The 20,508-nt window shown below is 46.9% G+C and overlaps 1 protein-coding gene across 1 annotated transcript in view; it reads right to left on the bottom strand.

The window, feature by feature from the left end:
• The window catches only part of UBR5 (ubiquitin protein ligase E3 component n-recognin 5), a 392,825-nt gene that overhangs the window by 194,989 nt on the left and 177,328 nt on the right, over window positions 1-20,508 (bottom strand). The window contains exons 26-33 of the mRNA XM_075353032.1: window positions 13,698-13,795; window positions 12,673-12,821; window positions 10,223-10,314; window positions 9,971-10,117; window positions 6,372-6,490; window positions 6,104-6,230; window positions 5,772-5,901; window positions 5,479-5,639 (exon numbers count right to left, since the gene is read on the bottom strand). Coding sequence (XP_075209147.1) covers window positions 5,479-5,639; window positions 5,772-5,901; window positions 6,104-6,230; window positions 6,372-6,490; window positions 9,971-10,117; window positions 10,223-10,314; window positions 12,673-12,821; window positions 13,698-13,795 — 1,023 coding nt within the window. The remainder of the gene's footprint in view (window positions 1-5,478; window positions 5,640-5,771; window positions 5,902-6,103; window positions 6,231-6,371; window positions 6,491-9,970; window positions 10,118-10,222; window positions 10,315-12,672; window positions 12,822-13,697; window positions 13,796-20,508) is intronic.

Below are 20,508 nucleotides of genomic sequence, written 5' to 3'. Positions count from 1 at the left end.
ATATATATATATATATATATATATATATATATATATATATATATATACATACATACATACATACATACATACATACATACATACATACATACATACATACATACATACATACATACATACATACATACATACATACATACATACATACATACATACATACATACATACATACATACATACATACATACATACATACATACATACACTTCGGCACTCAGTGGGACCACCTCAGGTGCTGCTTACCGACCGCTCACAGCGGTTGTGTGATCACCAGAATCCGTGCCCGGGCCCCCCTGATGTTGTCTCTCCTCTCCAGCGTCAGAAGCAGGGCTGTGGAGTCGGTAAGCCAAACCTTCGACTCAGACTCCTCAAATTCTCTTGCTCCGGCTCCGGCTCCTACATATATTGCTTAGTTAGGTGAAAAATTTATTGTAGTACATGAATATGTGTATGTGAACATCAGACATTTAATAATTTTTATGATACGATAATCAAGATATTTGGATAGAACATAAAATATATTTATTGGAATACAACTTTAGAACACAAAAAACTGTAATAAATTGTAAATATGTAATACACTATGTAATATACAGTAGATTACATATATATCTTGTGTGTGTATATACACTGTGTGTGTATATATATATATATATATATATATATATATATATATATATATATATATATATATATATATATATATATATATATATATATATATATATATATATATATATATATATATATATATATATATATTACATATTTACAATTTATTAGTTTTTTGTGTTCTAAAGTTGTATTCCAATAAATATTTTATGTTCTATCCAAATATCTTGATTATTGTATCATAAAAACAATTAAATGTCTGATGTTCACATTGTACTACAATACATTTTTCACTTAAATATAAGCATTATACTAAATGTTATTATTTAGTAAAATATTCAGCACATTCTGCATTGCACTCCTGTCCCCAATTTATTATATATTTTAGGAGTCGGAGTCGGTGCATTTTATACCGACTCCGACTCCACCAAAATGAGCTCCGACTCCGACTCCGACTCCACGACTCCGACTCCACAGCCCTGGTCAGAAGTGCTGACAGTATTGGCTGCCGGCGTTCTGTGGGGAGGAGGGGGCCGTGGGCGTGCCCTAGAAAGTGCGGGAATCTAGTGCCCCACTGTGCTGAGTGAGGGGGGAGGAGGATACAGAGTATGCTCCAGCCCTCAGTGCTGCCGTCCTGTGCAGCGTCCCGCCCTTCCCGACTGGCAGGCCTGTGGGCGGGAATAAGCGAAACTAGGCCGCAAAAGTCGGGGACTAAAGTTATAAGCGCGGCCGGCAAATAAGCACGGCCGGCGCGGTAGTCCCCGGCGCACTAACACACCCAGCAGTGCTGCAGTGTGTATGGCACAAGCGCTCCATGCGCGGTCCCCACGGGGACACAGAGTACCTCACAGTAGCAGGGCCTTGTCCCTGACGATACCCGGCTCCTGTCCAGCAGTCCCCCAGGGCTGCGGAGGGAGCACGGTCCCAGTGCCTGGAGACCGATTAGGATCCCACTTCACCCAGAGCCCTAAAGGGATGGGGAAGGAAAACAGCATGTGGCTCCTGCCTATGTACCCGCAATGGGTACCTCAACCTTAACAACACCGCCGACAAGAGTGGGGTGAGAAGGGAGCATGCTGGGGGCCCTAGTATGGGCCCTCTTTTCTTCCATCCGACCTAGTCAGCAGCTGCTGCTGACTAAGATGTGGAGCTATGCGTGGATGTCAGCCTCCTTCGCACAAAGCATAAAAACTGAGGAGCCCGTGATGCACGGGAGGGTGTATAGCAGAGGGGAGGGGTTTACACTTTTGAGTGTAATACTTTGTGTGGCCTCCGGAGGCAGTAGCTATACACCCAATTGTCTGGGTCTCCCAATGGAGCGACAAAGAAATTTCGCTTAACAAGCAAAGCTTTCTGCAAATTTGTAACCCGGTTTACGAGAAAGCTTTGCTGTACGAGCAAATACTCACCGCACACACTTCCGGTTCCGTACATCCACCGCGCTCTGAACTGCACTTGCAGTCCACACACACACGCACACGCACACGCACTCGCACTCAGTATTATGCTCACCTTACCTTCCGTTCCACCGCTGGTCTCAGGTTCTTGTAGTTCCCGGGAACACCGCGACGTGCTCGCGGCGAACTACAAGTACCATGAAGCCAGCGGTGAAACGGAAGGCAAGGTGGAGCATATAATATATTGTACCTTCCGTTTCATCGCCGGCCTCTGGTGTCCAGACATGGACACCATTTACATGCTTGGAATGTTGCACGTTTACTGTTTTTTTTTTGTTACAGCTCAGTTTTTTGGTGTTTTTTCTCTGCTATCTTGCTTTATTGCAAGTTGGGGGTGCAGCCCTCCTTATACTGAGGCTAAACAACCAATTGCTTCCCACTTTGCTGTGTACTTGATCTGGGACCCGGCTGACCGCTTGTTACCATTCACATTGGAATTTTGATAAAGTCAGGTATATAAAATGGCTTAACTTTAGTAGGTTAGGGACCGTCCCAGATGGGTACACCATGACGAGGCGAGACAGCTTCTTACCTTTTTGCAAAAATGTATATATTAAGTGCCCTTTTATTAAGCACTTGCATTTTATTCATTATTATTCAGGGCATTTTTCATACAATTTTTCTCTTTTTTTCTTGTCTAGAGGCTGCCATTTACATGCTTGGAACATTGAATGTTTACTGGTTTTTTGTTGTTTTTTTTTTTTAGTTACAGCTCAGTTTCTTGGTGTTTTTTATGGACAACACCTCTGTTGCTGTATAGGAGGCATATTAAACCCTTTGTGGATCAATGAATTAACAAAAAAATATATAATAGGGGTAAAAATAAATTTAACAGTCTAAATCCCTTTATCGCAAGAAAGTGCAACAATGTTTTACCTGCCCAGGCCACATAAAAATGCACTCACAGGGTGCAGCAAAACCCCTTAAGAAAGAAGGAGGCAACAGATTGAGCCACCACTCACACTGCCACTCCATGGAGGTGGGGTGGGGGGGGATTGCTTAGTATTAAAGGGATCCTGTCAGCAGAAATTTTGCTTTAAACCTAAAAGTTTCCCCTTCTGCAGCTCCTGGGCTGCATTCTAGCAAGGTTCCTATAGATTTTGTGCCCCCTTTTAGACCAAATTAAATACTTTATGAAGTTGTACCTTTTGGTATGCAAATCTTCAACATTATCTATGGGGGCGGGCTGTCTGGTGTCCGTTACTGTCCCTCCTGCCGATTTACGCCATCCCCCCAACGCTCCATTTCATACCTCCAGGACGCCGCCCAGTGCCCGCCCATAATCTCGTGCCCACCCTTTCCCCTCTGCCTCCAGCGTTCTGCGCAAGCGCTGGCCAGATGACCCGAAGTCACCTCTCGTAACCGGTGGTGTCCTGCTCCGCTCCTCCCATCTATTTCCTGCTCCAGGGCAAGATGGAAAAGAGGTGACGTCGGGTCATCTGGCCAGCGCTCGCGCAGAACGCTGGAGGCAGAGGGGAAAGGGCGGGCACGAGATTATGGGCGGGCACTTGCTGATGACAATCACAGCGCCGCGCATAATCTCGTGCCTGCGCAAACGTCACCAGCGGTCACACTGTGCACGCAGTGCACAGTCCCGGTACAGTCGCATGGCGCCTGCGCGGGACCTTGGGCGCACTGGGCGGCGTCCTGGAGATATGAAATGGAGCGTTGGGGGGACGGCGTAAATCGGCAGGAGGGACAGTAACGGACACCAGACAGCCCGCCCCCATGGATAATTTAGAAGATTTGCATACCAAAAGGTACAACTTTATAAAGTATTTAATTTGGTCTAAAAGGGGGCACAAAAACTATAGGAATATTGCTAGAATGCAGCCCAGGAGCTGCAGAAGGGGAAACTTTTAGGTTTAAAGTAAAATTTCTGCTGGCAGGTTTCCTTTAAAATTGCACACAAATAGCTTGTATAGGGCGACGTTCACACATGTAGGTGCACAGTGTCTAGCTTACAGCCTATTGATGACAGCCATACTATTAGATTAGGCGGGCTGCCCAGAACTATATAAATGTGCACCCCACAGGAACAGAGACCCTAGCTTACAAGGCCTACATTAATGGGCCTGGCTGTATCCTGTATAAAAAGATACAAGTTTAATTCCTCTTTTTGTGGCTTAGCTTTTAAATTGAACGTAGGGACTCACAGGCATGAGGACCCTTGACGTGGGTTGTGAACATCCATATTTTGGCCAAATAAGCAAAACCTCATATTTTATATATCTTTTTTTCTGCACATTATTTCTATACAGGATGAAGCTAGGCCCATTAATGTAGGCCTTATAAACCATGGTCTCCATTCCTGTGTGGTGCACTTATATAGTGCTGGGCAGCCCACCTAGTCTAATAGTATGGGTGTCATCAATAGGCTGTAAGCCAGACACTGTGCACCTACTTGTGTGATTAATGCCTTATACAAGCCAAGCAGTGTTTTGCACCCGTTGCCTCCATCTTTATTAACGAGAAGGTGTCACATTTTTTAATTTTTGTATTAATAGTGATTATGGAATACAAAATTAAGTTCATTGCAGATTCAGTTTTTATTTAATTCTATTTTTACTGAAGCACTGGGGGCTGCCATCTTAATATGCCTCAAATATGGCAGCTCTCTGTGCATTGGGTCTGATAGACTGGCTCCGACCCTATTCTCTAGCACTGAGCGCTCCTAGCTTTGAGCTGGACACGGCCCCTGGAGACAGCCGCCATCTTTGTGGAGCCCACAATATATGCTGTGTGCTGCACTTTCACGTGTCACCCGCTCAGGATGGGGTGCGTACCAGTGCCAGGCAGCGGTGATGGGGCACAGAAATATAGGGGCAGAGTATATGGGGCATAATATACAGTGGAGCACTATGCCAGCTGTCCTTGGACACACTTTAGACATAGCAGGATCACTTTGCAGGCCCCAACAAAATGGCTCCGCACTGATCCTAAACTTAATCTTCCCTTATCCTTTTGGAAACACCCAGAAGGGGAGTGGAAGGAGTGACAGACATGAGAGCAGAATCTGCCCACTTTTACTGCAGTTGTAATGTGAGCTTGTTGTATACTAGGATTTAAGTAGCTTCCCCCCCCTAGTGTTTAAGAGTGGAAAATATCAAAAACGTTTTTTTTTTAGATATTGTGCTCAATTACAAACAAATCGTTAACAAAACATTAAAACAGCATTTTTTCATGTATTTTTATTTTTTTACGACACCTTCCCTTTAAGGTGTTTTGCTGCACCCTGTAAGTGCATTTCTTTCTGTGGCCTGGGCAGGTAAACATTGTTGCCCTTTCTTGCTGTGAATTTTTCTGAATTTTTTGGGGAAAAATTTAATTCCTTTTTTGTAGTTTAGCTTTGAAACCCCTTTAATTCGCACTGTTGGGAGAAAACACACACTCACAGCTGAAGACTTACTTTTTCTTTTTGGATGAAGCCATTTCGACACTGAGAATAACAAAGACGCGTGCAACAGAACGCAGAAATCGCATCGTGACGGCTACGGCCTCCTCCCGACGCCCGGGATTGTACTTGTTCTGAAGTTCCTTCACCAGCGTTCCAAGCAAAGTGTCCAAAAGCTAAAAATTTAAATAAAAAAAAAAATAAAAAAAAAAAAAAAGTGAAAATCTATAACAAATGTATCAGCCCACGGCATTAACAGTTAAGAAAAATGAAACCTTGCTGCAATTTCTGCAAGAACCGCCACTCACCAGGATGTCCGCCGTACACTTGACTATTAGACAGTGAGTGAAGCAGTCCAGCCGGATGGTGCCGCTCTGCTGGTTCAGATACACTTGCTCCTCTGGGAGAAGGTGACCGATTCGACTGCTTGCACTAAGACTTGTGAAAAGAAATTTTGTATTAATTTAAAACATTTTCACAATGAACAACTGTTCACAATTTACCCATTATCCATGGACTGGACGGTTGGGGGGGGCCCATTCCGAAACGCTGAGGCTTTGTATGAAGGGATCCCTTTGCCACCTGCAATTGGAATAACAGATTCCATATTCTTTATATAAAAATGAAAAACAATACTCACGGGTCTTTGTTTTCTTGAGAGCCAAACATGATCATGGATTTAAGAGCATTCCAGTCTTGTAAGACACGTTCAAGTGCAAGTTGTGCAAATCTTGGGGGCTCCAAGTCATGGTCAGGCATGTCAGAATCTTTTAGAAACATTAACCACAAGAATAATCATTTCCAGATCAATACATCCATCTATTATTCTTAACAGTATATGGTCAACATCTCCGATACAGGAAGCTTGATATAATCCATAGATCAAAATGCAAGAATTAAGAACGCACCTTCAGGATTGGCCGCTTTGCGATTTCGGTCTTCTCTGATCCGGGGCGGTCTGTACTGGCAGTGCTCAACTGTCTGCCGGGCGACAGTCTGCACCAGGAACAGTAGTAGGTGCTCCCCCCTGGAAAAATAAGGGACATGAACAGCTGAATATTAAAAGTTATTAAAAAAAAAAAAATCTAACAGTTATGCCATTGTGCAGAAAAGTGTTAAGTCAAGGCTAAGTGACGTCCTGTAAAGTTTATGTCCCTGGTGGAGTGCAGGCAACACCCTGGAAATAAAGCCAACTCGGACTTTGGCCATTTAACCCCGTCACGACTTTTGACATTCACATTAAAGTCAGTGTTCCGCTCTGATGAAGACTCACATGGCGAGCCCGCATGTTTCCCTGCACATGTGAGCAGCTCTGAAATGTAATATAGAACATCTATGATCAGAAGAAGTCCTCCGGGCGGATTCCAGTCCGGTGTCTTGATCAACTACAACACTTGTGTATGTATTTATTCTATTATTCTATTGCCACCTTGTGGTTGTGGAGGGCCTTTCACATTTATAATTACATATTCTTGTTTATTTGCTCTCTGCCACCTGGTTGTCATTTGTGTGCATTGCACCTTATACTCCTAATCGTACTTACCTGATTGGTGCTCTACTGCCACCTTGTGGCTTAATGAAAGCATTGCATTTAATTTATTATACAGTGGAACCTTGCTTAACGAGAACAATCCGTTCTGGGACTGTGCTTGTTAATCAAGGTACTCGTTCAGCAGAGCAAGGTTTCCCATAGGAAATCATTGCAATGCTGACGATCCGTTCCACAATGTGTTAAATGTCCCATCCTGGTCCCCTATTCTATCATTCCACACATGCACAAACATGTACAAACACACACAAACACACATGCACACGCACATATTATATGCTCACCTTACCTTCCGTTCCATCGCCGGTCTCCTGGGACTTGCTGTTCTCCGGTGCGGGCCGTGTATCAGGTGACCATAACGACGAGGGCGGAACTTCCTGCCAGAGCGCTGACGTCAAAGGCAGAGCCGCTTGCCTCTGATTGGCCAGCGCGCTGCCTTTGACAAGCGGTGACAGGAACCAGGAAGTTCCTGCTTCGTTGCTATGGATGCCGATGCCTGGAGCGGAGCAGAGCGGCGCGGCGCACTACAGGACCCAGGAGGCCGGCGATGAAACGGAAGGTAAAGATATTATATGCTCACCTTACCTTCCGTTCCGTTCCACTGCCAGCCTCATGGTACTTGTAGTTCGCCGTGATGTACCCGGGAACTACAAGAACTATGAGGCCGGCGGTGGAATGGAAGGTAAGGTGAGCATAGTACTGTGTGTGTGTGTGTGTGTGTGTGTGTGTGTGTGTGTGTGTGTGTGTGTGTGTGTGTGTGTGTGTGTGTGTGTGTGTGTGTGTGTGTGTGTAGTGCGGGTCAGAGTGTGGTAGATGGACAAAACCGGACGTGAGAATTTCGCTCGTACAGCAAAGCTTTCTCGTATAGCGATTTACAAAATTTACAGAAAGCTTTGCTTGTTAAGCGAAATTCTCGTTAAGCGAGGTACCACTGTATTTACTTTTTTGCTTTTTTTTTCTGCCACTTGGTTGTTCTATGTATGCATTGCAAACCATACTTATGGATTATTGATTGGAAATTTGCTACTTTGATACTGCTTGGACCAAGGTGATCTTGTGTCCTTTTCCGTTTTTAGTGTTTTTTTAAACTTTGGAAATTCAATTAAATCTTTTATTATGTGTGGAGTTTTCCATGTAGGCTTTACTGTTGTTGTAAAACTCCCTTACTGATCTAGTGATTGGTGTATATAAACACTTGTGTATGGTAAAGCATGTCTCAAGGAACACACACACACACAGTCCCATGCTAAGTCAGCCTTGGAGGCCACAGGCTCGGCCGATGCCGCACCAAGGGAATATTTCACGCATTTCCGTTCATGCCAGAAAGTGTCTGCTCAGCTTCCCTTGAATCTGCCGGCTGCTCTGCTCACGTGTCAAGCAACATTGTGGCAAGAAGGTTCTGTGGTTTAAAGTGTGGAACATAAACCCCATAAGCGAAAAATCCCATACAAGGCTTCCCTTGAAGGGCGACTACTTGCTGCTTGATTGAGTTCCAGTTGAAACAGATCATTTTGGATGCCATCAGCACGAAAAGCTTCAACAGTCCTTGCCCAGTCATCCCCGTACCAAGTGAAGGATTCATCATTTTTCCTACTTTCGTCACACATGGTCGGATGAATAGGTCCTCCATCCCCAGAGATAATAGGCTTTCCTCAGCATGACGGAGCGCACACACCCAGGAACACTTTTGGCATAGTGAAATCTTTCCCATAGCCTTCTTTGGAAGACATAACATCCTCCCCCTTCTTCCTGCCTCTTCTACATGTTGAGACACAAGGATTTTGCACAAGCCTCATACACAGAAGATCTGGGGTTAGTTTCTAAAGAGGTTTGCAAAAACTTCCCTGTCGAGTTCCTTAAAAACAAAAACTGTGCAAGAATACCTAAAAGAAGTGATGCAGTGATAAGTTTTTCAAGGCAATGGGCGGTCACACCAAGTACTGATTGGATTTTGATTGTAAAAATAAATTTTAAAACCTGCTTAAAACATTTATACAGTACTGTATTTGGTCATCTCTCCATTGCCAGCAGAACACAAGCAGCCCTATTACTGAGGTAGGCACACCAGTCAGTCATTTAGGACATCCTTTGGACAAGCCATAAAAGTATGAGAACGGAATAACTCCATGACTGCTCTATCCTTCAAGCCACACATCCAAGCCCTCTTCACCTCATGCAGACTACAACTAAAAAATCTCCCGGATCCGTGCTTTCCTTAACCAAGAATCATTAGTGCATGCCCTCATCATCTCCCGCCTCGACTACTGCACCCTCCTGCTCTCTGGCCTCCCTTCCAACACTCTTTGCACCCCTCCAATCTATCCTAAACTCTGCAGCCCGCTTAAACCAACTCTCCCCCGCTATTCCCCAGCCTCGCCACTCTGCCAATCCCTTCACTGGCTTCCCATTGCCCAACAACTCCAGTTCAAAACATTAACCATGACATACAAAGCCATCCACAACCTGTCTCCTCCTTACATCTGTGAGCTAGTCTCCCGGTACCTACCTGCACGCAACCTCAGATCCTCACAAGATCTTTCTGTACTCTGCTCTTATCGCCTCTTCCCACAATCGCGTACACGATTTCTCCCGTGCCTCCTCCATAGTCTGGGACGCTCTACCTCAGCATATCAGACTCTCCACTACCGTGGAAAGCTTCAAGAGGAAGCTCAAGACCCACCTCTTCCAACAAGCCTACAACCTACAATAGCCCTCAGTCCAGTAGACCACTGCGCAACCAGCTCTGTCCTCACCTATTGTACCATCACCAATGCCCTGTAGACTGTGAGCCCTCGCGGGCAGGGTCCTCTCCTCATATTCCAGTCTGTTTTGTACTGTTAATGATTGTTGTACGTATACCCTCTTTCACTTGTAAAGTGTCATGGAATAAATGGCGCTATAATAATAAATAATAATAATGACTAAATAGTTAATTCAGAGGGAGACAGGGAGACTTACCTGCTATTTGGCATGGTGACTAGATTAGTGATGGTCAGTAGTCTGTACAGCAAATCTAGACGAGCAGACTTTTGGCCAGCAATTAAGGTTTTACATTTGCATTTTTCCCAGCAGTCACAATAGGCAGTAGGTGAAGTTCGCTTTAACCTAAAATTTAAGCAAACAATTATTTGTAAACATTGAGATCGGCAAATATACATTGCTAATAAGGTAAAAAGGAGGACAGGAAAAAAAAACAAAAAAAAAACTTACTTGCAGTCATGTCCTTTGTGGCAGACCCGAGCACACTCCGTACAGCAGCAGAGAGATTCCAATAAGCCGCACGTCCGGCATTCAAAGATGTCCTGAGAACAGATGAGAGAAGGTTTTGACCTGCAGGCATTGTGTCTCATAGGCAATCCAATGAGGCAAACATCGGAGTTATCAAGTAAACAATTTAATGCACATCTCTTGTCCCAGATGAGGCAAGGCCAGGTCCAGGGGGTCGTGGCTCATGAAAGGAGACCTGCGTCCTGAGCAACGCGGACTCACAATTTAGAAAAGTGACAATGTATTAAGTAGAGTACTCTCGCATGTGCTGTGGCAAAGTAATAACGTATGCAATCTGGGAGTCCAATCCTCCCGGCTGTTTGGGGTCAGGTGAGGACATCGTACCAGAGTCTGGGTCTCTTCGAGGCCCATACAAAGCTCCCCAAAGCGTGCTGAATTTTAGTCCAGAAGGGGGAGGGAATGTATAATGGGATTGTATGAAGGAGATATAGCAGCCTGGGAAGAACCGTCATTTTCAGGATGCTAATGTGACGCCCTGGACTAGCCAGGTAGTCACAGGTAGACCCCCTGCACAAACACCAGCCCCTAATAAGGTGACAGCAGCCAACCTACAAACCCTTGTCACCTCCCTCAGGGTTTGATGTTCACACCAGGGGGCGGAGCCAGGCGGTTGGCCACGCCCACCGAGGAGTTCACAGGCCCTGAGGCAGGAAAAACAGATTAGATTAGTTTTGACAGTGAAGTGGAGTTCAAGTGCAGACCTGTGTCCAGGTCTGCCACACTCTAACACCAGGTGTCTGGGTTGGAGCCCAGTCACCTCTGGCAAGGAGGCAGACTGTGGTGGCCGCCTGCAGGAGCTGGGAAGACGGCTGGTGGAACCGTAAGGGACCGGGACAGGATAGTGGCCCGCCGGAGCAGAACCGGGGAGCCAACTGGAAACCGGAGCACCAGGAGGGGTACACAGACCCAGAACAAGGTCCAGAAGCCACTGGACCACGTCGAATTCACTGATTGAGCAAGGGGAGAGAGAGAATGCACCTGATTGAGGTCTGGACCTTAGGTCCTTTCCCGTCCCAAGACCTGAAAGACGGCAACAGCCCACCGAGGGGGATAGAAAGCCACCGTCTAGGCAGAGAGATCCCACGGGCCAGCACCTGCGGGCAAACTGGTTCCCTGACACACAGTCGGGGAGCGGACTCCCGTCATTGAAGCATAGGCAGTCAAAGTCTACAAAAAGATGCAGGAGAAAGGCGGGAACCACCAACCTGAGAAAGGGGCACAGCGCAGCCGGCTGCGGGCACCGACCACCATCCTTTTTGGTTTACCAGAGTCTTCGGTGTATCTGTTATCGTGAGTACAACAGTGCCCTCGGGCCGTGCACTGCACCATCTTGCCCGCACCTCAACCACCGGGCCCCGGGCCCATCACCCCCTGCCCATGGAGGGGTCAACACCAGGCTGCATAACACCGTCCCCGGGAGCCTAGTTAACGGCAGCGGTGGTGTCCACATTCACCACAACCCGTGGGTGTCGTCACGAACTTTAATCCCTAAAGACACCGCGGCCCCGGCCGTGAACCTCCCCACCGAAGTCCCTACACGTAGCGCCAAACCTCTTTCAGAGCGACGTGACCCCCGGGTCCGGAGGCGCTCGAACCACCTACCAAACAAGCCGGGGATCCGAGCGGCTTGGCTGCAGCTGAGCGCGGGGCGGTACACTTAGATCATGATACATACTGCAAAAAGTGCCATTAAAAGTAAAAAACCTGACCTGGTAATGACCTGTTACCGCTTAAAATTTTAGGTGCAAACTGTTAAGGGAAGGGGCCTACTATTTGAGATTTTTTATTTACTATTTTTATATTATTGAGTTTTTATTTAAACCTCCTGGTGGCCAAGAAACCCCCATCTATGTCTAACCACACAAACCCTGTGGTTAATATTGACTGCAGTACCTAACGGATTAGCTCTGATTTGGGCACTAATGGCAGGGTATCCACTGTATTACTAGCACAGCTCCACTGACTGCGAAGTACAATTATAACAGCCCTTATAATCTGAGATGATTTAGGCAACAAAAAGGTCAAAAGAAGTGCTCACATGAAGAAAAAGAAAAAAAAAAAAAAGAAACTTAAGATGGGGAGTGGGGGTTAAGTACCTAGTGCTGATAGCTTTGGCACACTTTTAAAGACTTTTCTGTACAATACTTTTTTTTTTTTTTTTTTTTTTTAAACATTACATTTTTATTAGACTATAAGATAATATTACAACATATATGTTTCAACAGTGATGATACTTTTTAGCAGCTCTTTAGAAAGCTGCAATTTATAACTATTTGCATAGCTAGCCATAGTTACAATCCAAACAACATTAAAAAGGTGACATCGGTATAAAATGGCATAAAAAAAAATAAAATATATACATATATAGTTACCTGGTTGATGTGCTCAGCCCCGGTCCATGTAAAGCTGCACGTGTCGTTACAGCACAGAACATATAGGGGAGAATCATCGGCGTTGGTTCCAGGTGGACAAATCATTGCCTTGAAGACATCCTCCTCTTTCTCGTTTGCATTTGCTTCAGCTAAAATGAGCATTTATAGGGTGAGCACAGATCTCCCGATAATAAACCCCTCTCACTCATCAGACCCCGTCTCACCCGATAATAAACCCCTCTCACTCATCAGACCCCGGCTCACCCGATAATAAACCCCTCTCATTCATCAGACCCCGGCTCACCCAATAATAAACCCCTCTCACTCATCAGACCCCGGCTCACCCAATAATAAACCCCTCTCACTCATCAGACCCCGGCTCACCCAATAATAAACCCCCCTCATTCATCAGACCCCGGCTCACCCGATAATAAACCCCTCTCATTCATCAGACCCCGGCTCACCGAATAATAAACCCCTCTCATTCATCAGACCCCGGCTGACCCAATAATAAACCCCTCTCATTCATCAGACCCCGGCTCACTGAATAATAAACCCCTCTCATTCATCAGACCCCGGCTCACCCAATAATAAACCCCTCTCATTCATCAGACCCCGGCTCACCCAATAATAAACCCCTCTCATTCATCAGACCCCGGCTCACCCAATAATAAACCCCTCTCATTCATCAGACCCCGGCTCACCCGATAATAAACCCCTCTCATTCATCAGACCCCGGCTCACCGAATAAACCCCTCTCATTCATCAGACCCCGGCTCACTGAATAATAAACCCCTCTCATTCATCAGACCCCGGCTCACCCAATAATAAACCCCTCTCATTCATCAGACCCCGGCTCACCCAATAATAAACCCCTCTCATTCATCAGACCCCGGCTCACCCAATAATAAACCCCTCTCATTCATCAGACCCCGGCTCACCCGATAATAAACCCCTCTCATTCATCAGACCCCGGCTCACCCGATAATATACCCCTCTCATTCATCAGACCCCGGCTCACTAACCTTTGGCAATTTTCTGGGCAGTTTCTAGAATGGTTATAGCAGCGGGATAAGCTCTTCCGCTAACAGCAGACATGAATGGAGTCATTCCTCTAGCATCTCTGAAACAGACAAAAATCAGAAAAATAAGCTACAATGTACAGTTTACGAAATTATATATGACTATCTTCCTGTGTGATAACCAGTTGAAAATGTATTGGAAGGGCAGGTACTGTTAAAGGGTTATTCCAGTTTAACAATATAAGAGTAAATGTGTGATTGCCGTCATTACACAGGCACTCTGCACATTACAAGACAGCTCTGTATTATGAGGCCAATCAGCTTTGCACCCACGTGTTGTGACCAGACCGGTTTATATCCCTCGAAAGCAAACCCGAAATCTGAAGAATGAAAGTGAGAATTGGGCAATGTACAAAATAATATTTGGAAATCTAAAAAAGACCCATTTAGAAGGCTTAAAGATGATCATCCGGAATTAGAAAAAAAGGTCTTACTCCACTCATGTGGAGCGGTTCATCCCACCTTCTGTTATACTGGATTTTCACCTCATCGGCAGGTTCTGGGTATAAGCTATTCACATGAAGCAAAGATTTGGCACCGGCCCCTCAGTATCTACCACATGCAGCAAACTCTCTCCTCACACAGCAAAGTGCAGAAACACTAATGTACCCTTGTAAGAAATTGTGGTTACCGTAAAGTTCTAGCACTACTTAAAAAGGCACACAATGTTTATGTCTGAACCCCTTGCAAAACGGGATTCAGTACATTTGCGCCAACAGGGCCATTGACTATAAATGGTGCAGATTGAGTCTCAGTGTACTGTCGTGCACCATTTTCAGGCACATACCTACTAGAGGCGGACACCCAGGCACAGTCTGCTACGTTCAAGTATCCACCTCCAGTAGGCATTAAATGGCCAATAAATGCTCAACAGAGCACACAATGACGCTGTCTGCACCATTAGGCCCAGTGCCCACACTGTGTAGTTTTGATGCGTATTTTCAGAAATCTGCATGTCCATTGTGAAGCCAGCAAAGTCTATGAGAATTCAGAAGTGCTGTGCCCACGTTGCTTATTTTTCCCTTACATATTTGGTGCAGAGAAAAAAAAAAAAAAGAAATTGCATCAAATATGCAAGGGAAAAATACTCAACGTGGGCACCGCACTTCTGAATTCTCAGACATTGCTGGATTCACAATGGACATGCAGATTTCTGAAAATCTGTGTCAAAATCCGCATCAAAATACATAGCATGGGCACAAGGCCTTATATTCCATGGCCCTGTCAGTGCATACGACCGAATCCAGTTTTGCTGGAGATCTGGACACAAGCCCCAAGGTGTCACTGAAGCGAGGACAAAAATGTAGTGTGAAAAGGGCCTTAGGCCGCATTCACGTGTGTTTCACAATCAAACTACAGTCCACGATCCATGGAACGACCGTAGCCCTCCGGACCAATCTTGATAGCTCAACGTTTGTCTGAAGCGGTCGAGTTTGGGAGTTTGGATGAAGTGATCAGCGGCCGGGTCCATGCATCAGGCTGTGCCTTTGGATTGCAAAACACGGATGTGTGAATCTGGCTTGGACAAATGTGTCAAGTTCTTTACGTTGCAATTTCAGGAGACGTATTCCTTTTAAAGGGCGCTAGATGTCTCCCGTCCGTGCAACTTGCTGTCTACCAACTTACCTAGAACTACTGACGAGCAATACTGGTATAGGAAGTTCTGACAACTCTTAGGCTATGTGCGCACGTTGCGTACTAGCCCTGCAGATATTTCTGCAGCGATCTGAAGAGCACATGTGCTCTTTAGATCGCTGCAGAAATGTCCGTAGTGAGCGCCGATTCCATGCGCTCTGCCTGCAGCTCCTGCCATAGACAGAGCAGGAGCTGCCGGCAAAGCGCAGGAAAGAAGTGACATGTCACTTCTTTTTGCGCAGCGCTTCGGCAGTAGCCGAAGCGCTGCGCTCTTAGACGCCACGTGCGCACGGCCCCTGCACAATCTCCATAGATTGTGCAGGGGACGCAGGACGCATGCAGTTACGCTGCGCTACAAAGCGCAGCGTAACTGCATGTTTTTACGCAACGTGCGCACATAGCCTTATAGCGTGGGTAATCTGGTTTTACTAAGCTTTTGCAGCACACAATGAGCATCTGGGCTTTAGGCCATGTGCCCACGAGAAAATGGACCTGCGGAATTTTCTGCAGGTTCATGCAGAAGCCCCCCGGAATCTGCAGCTATCTGTTATTGCGGATTTCAGGCAGAGTTGTAGCAGTAAACCTGCGGAAAATGTGCGGAATTCGAGCGTTATTCCTGCGAATTTCTCCCCTGTATCTACATAGTAGAAAAGGCAGGAAATCCGCAAGAAAATCCACATGAATAATTTACATGCAATTCTTTGCGGCTTCGGGAAATCTGCAGCATTTTCTGCAGGTGCAAATTGCGCAGCATTGAAACAGTACTCCCCAAATCCCATAGGATAACATGGGGAGTGTCTATACTTTCACAAACCTGCGGATTTATCTGCAAAATCTAGAACATTTGCAGGTTTTCCGCTGCAAAATCCGCAGGTATTTTCTCCCATTGGCACAGACCCTTAGGCCATGTGTGCACATTGCGTCCAGTACCTTGCAAAAATGAACGCATCCTCTGGCAGAATTTGTCATTGTCAAAATTTGGTTTTGGCTATAAAAACGCAGGAAATACACGTGCTTTTGATGCGTTTTACATGCATTTGCTGTGCTTATAGACAGATGCGTTTTCAATACAAATACACAACTAAAGTTTTTACATTGAAACACTATGAAAAAAAAGAAGGGAATTTTGTTTACTTACCGTAAATTCCTTTTCTTCTAGCTCCAATTGGGAGACCCAGACAGTGGGTGTATAGCTACTGCCTCTGGAGGCCGCACAAAGAACTACACTTAAAAGTGTAAGGCCCCTCCCCTTCTGGCTATACACCCTCCCGTAGGAGTACGGATTCCTCAGTTTTAGTACCAAAGCAAGGAGGAGGAAAGCCAATAACAGTTTCAAAAACAAATTCAATCCGATAACAAGATCGGAGAACTTAAGAAACAACATGAACAACATGTGCACCCGAAAAACGAAACCCTAAGAACAAATAGGGCGGGTGCTGGGTCTCCCAATTGGAGCTAGAAGAAAAGGAATTTACGGTAAGTAAACAAAATTCCCTTCTTCTTTTTCGCTCCTAATTGGGAGACCCAGACAGTGGGACGTCCAAAAGCAGTCCCTGGGTGGGTAAAAAGATACCACATGAACGGGCTGTCAAACAGCCTCTTCCTACAGGTGGGCCACCGCCGCCTGAAGGACCTGTCTACCTAGGCTGGCATCTGCCGAAGCGTAGGTATGCACTTGATAGTGTTTGGTAAACGTGTGCAGACTCGACCAGGTAGCCGCCTGGCACACTTGCTGAGCCGTAGCCTGATGCCGCAATGCCCAGGACGCACCCACGGCTCTGGTAGAATGGGCCTTCAGTCCAGATGGAATCGGAAGCCCAGCAGAACGGTATGTGTGAAGAATTGGTTCCTTGATCCACCGCGCAAGGGTGGATTTGGAAGCTTGCGATCCCTTATGCTGACCAGCGACTAGGACAAAGAGCGCATCAGAACGGCGTAGAGGCGCCGTGCGAGAAATGTAAATCCTGAGTGCTCTCACCAGGTCCAACATATGTAAACCCTTTTCAAATTGGTGAACTGGATGCGGACACAAAGATGGCAAAGTGATATCCTGATTGAGATGAAAGGAAGAAACCACCTTGGGAGAAAACTCCGGAATTGGACGCAGTACTACCTTGTCTTGGTGAAACACCAGGAAGGGAGATTTGCAAGATAACGCCGCTAGCTCGGACACTCTACGAAGAGACGTGACCGCCACAAGAAAAACTACTTTTTGAGAAAGCCGAGAAAGGGAAACCTCTTTCAAAGGCTCGAAAGGCGGCTTCTGGAGAGCAATGAGAACCTTGTTCAGATCCCAGGGTTCCAATGGCCGTTTGTAAGGAGGAACGATATGACAAACTCCTTGGAGAAAAGTGCGTACTTTAGAAAGCCGTGCCAAGCGCTTCTGAAAGAATACGGATAGCGCGGAGACTTGACCCTTAAGCGAGCTAAGCGACAAACCTTTTTCCAACCCAGACTGCAGGAAGGAAAGAAAAATTGGCAATGCAAATGGCCAGGGAGAAAACCCTTGAGCCAAGCACCACGCTAAGAATATCTTCCACGTCCTGTGATAGATCTTAGCTGAGGATGGTTTTCTAGCCTGTCTCATTGTGGCAACAACTTCATGAGATAAACCTGAGGCCGCTAGGATCCAGGACTCAATGGCCACACAGTCAGGTTCAGGGCCGCAGAATTCAGATGGAAAAACGGCCCTTGAGACAGCAAATCTGGACGGTTTGGTAGTGTCCACGGTTGGCCTACCGTGAGATGCCACAGATCCGGGTACCACGACCTTCTTGGCCAATCTGGAGCGACGAGTATGGCTCGATGGCAGTCGGACTTGATTTTCCGGAGAACTCTGGGTAACAATGCTAGAGGTGGGAACACATAGGGGAGTCGGAATTGCGACCAATCCTGAACCAAGGCGTCTGCCGCCGGCGCTCGGTGATCGTGAGACCGTGCCATGAAAACTGGGACCTTGTTGTTGTGCCGTGACGCCATCAGATCGACGTCCGGCGTCCCCCAGCGGCAACAGATCTGTTGAAACACGTCCGGGTGAAGGGACCATTCTCCTGCGTCCATGCCCTGGCGACTGAGAAAGTCTGCTTCCCAGTTTTCCACGCCTGGGATGTGAACTGCGGATATGGTGGACACTCTGCTTTCCACCCACGTCAAAATCCGCTGGACTTCTTGAAAAGCTTGGCGACTGCGTGTTCCCCCTTGGTGGTTGATGTACGCCACCGCCGTGGAATTGTCCGACTGAATCCGAATCTGCTTGCCTTCCAGCCATTGTTGGAAGGCTCGCAGGGCAAGATAGATTGCTCTGATTTCCAGAACATTGATCTGCAGGGTGGACTCTTCCTGAGTCCACGTCCCCTGAGCCCTGTGGTGGAGAAACACCGCTCCCCACCCTGATAGGCTCGCATCCGTCGTGACCACTGCCCAGGACGGGGGAAGGAACGACTTTCCCTGTGACAATGAGGTGGGGAGAAGCCACCAACGCAGAGAGTCCTTGGCAGTTTGAGAGAGGGAGACAGTCCTGTCGAGGGACGTCGATTTCCCATTCCATTGGCGTAGAATGTCCCATTGTAGAGGGCGCAGATGAAACTGCGCGAACGGGACTGCCTCCATTGCTGCTACCATCTTTCCTAGGAAATGCATGAGGCGCCTCAGTGAGTGCGACTGGCTCTGAAGGAGAGATTGCACTCCAGTCCGTAGCGAGCACTGCTTGTCCAGTGGAAGCCTCACTATCGCTGAGAGAGTATGAAACTCCATGCCAAGATAAGTCAGAGATTGGGTCGGGGTTAGATGAGACTTTGGAAAGTTGATAATCCACCCGAAACTCTGGAGAGTGTCTAGTGCCACCTTCAGACTGTGTTGGCATGCCTCTTGAGAGGGTGCCTTTATAAGCAGGTCGTCTAGATACGGGATGACCGAGTGACCCTGCGAGTGCAGAACAGCTACTACTGCTGCCATGACTTTGGTGAAGACCCGGGGGGCTGTTGCCAGACCGAAAGGTAACGCTACGAACTGTAGGTGTTCGTCGTGTATGACGAAGCGTAGGAAACGCTGATGCTCTGGTGCAATCGGCACGTGGAGATACGCATCTTTGATGTCTATTGATGCTAGAAAATCTCCTTGAGACATTGAGGCTATGACGGAGCGTAGGGATTCCATCCGGAACCTCCTGACTTTTACGTGTCTGTTGAGCAACTTTAGATCCAGGACGGGTCGATACGATCCGTCCTTTTTTGGGACCACAAACAGATTGGAGTAAAAACCGTGACCTTGTTCCTGAAGAGGGACGGAGGTCACCACTCCTTCCGCCTTTAGAGCGGCCACCGCCTGCAACAGAGCATCGGCTCGGTCTGGTGGTGGAGAAGTTCTGAAGAAACGAGTTGGCGGACGAGAACTGAACTCTATCCTGTACCCGTGAGACAGAATATCCCTCACCCAACGGTCTTTGACGCGTGACAGCCAAATGTCGCCAAAGAGGGAAAGCCTCCCACCGACCGCGGGTGTGGGAATCGGAGACCGCAAGTCAGGAGGACGCCGTCTTGGCAACGGTTCCTCCGGCTGTCCTTTTTGGGCGTGACTGAGACCTCCAAGAATCTGAGCGTCTCTGGTCTTTTTGAGTCTTTTTTGACGAGGCGAATTGGGACCTGCCCGGTCCTCGAAAGGACCGATAACCAGACTGACCCTTCCTCTGTTGGGGTTTGTTTTGTCTGTGTTGCGGTAAGGATGAGTCCTTACTCTTGGAGTGTTTGATGATTTCATCCAAACGCTCTCCAAACAATCGGTCACGAGAAAAAGGCAAATTGGTTAAGCACTTCTTGGAATGAGAATCTGCTTTCCAATGTCTCAACCACAGGGCCCTACGCAAAACAACGGAATTGGCTGACGCCACTGCCGTGCGGCTTGTAGCGTCAAGAACAGCATTAATCGCGTACGACGCGAATGCCGCCATTTGCGAGGTCAATGGTGCTACCTGCGGGGCAAATGCACGTGTGACTGAGTCGACTCGCGCAAGCCCGGCTGAGATAGCTTGGAGTGCCCATACGGCCGCAAAAGAAGGCGCTAATGACGCTCCAATCGCTTCATAGATGGATTTCAGCCAGAGCTCCATCTGCCTGTCAGTGGC

The sequence above is a fragment of the Anomaloglossus baeobatrachus genome, chromosome 6, assembly GCF_048569485.1.
Source record: "Anomaloglossus baeobatrachus isolate aAnoBae1 chromosome 6, aAnoBae1.hap1, whole genome shotgun sequence".
Taxonomy (NCBI): Eukaryota; Metazoa; Chordata; class Amphibia; order Anura; family Aromobatidae; genus Anomaloglossus; species Anomaloglossus baeobatrachus.
This window is presented reverse-complemented; position numbering and strand designations above follow the sequence as displayed.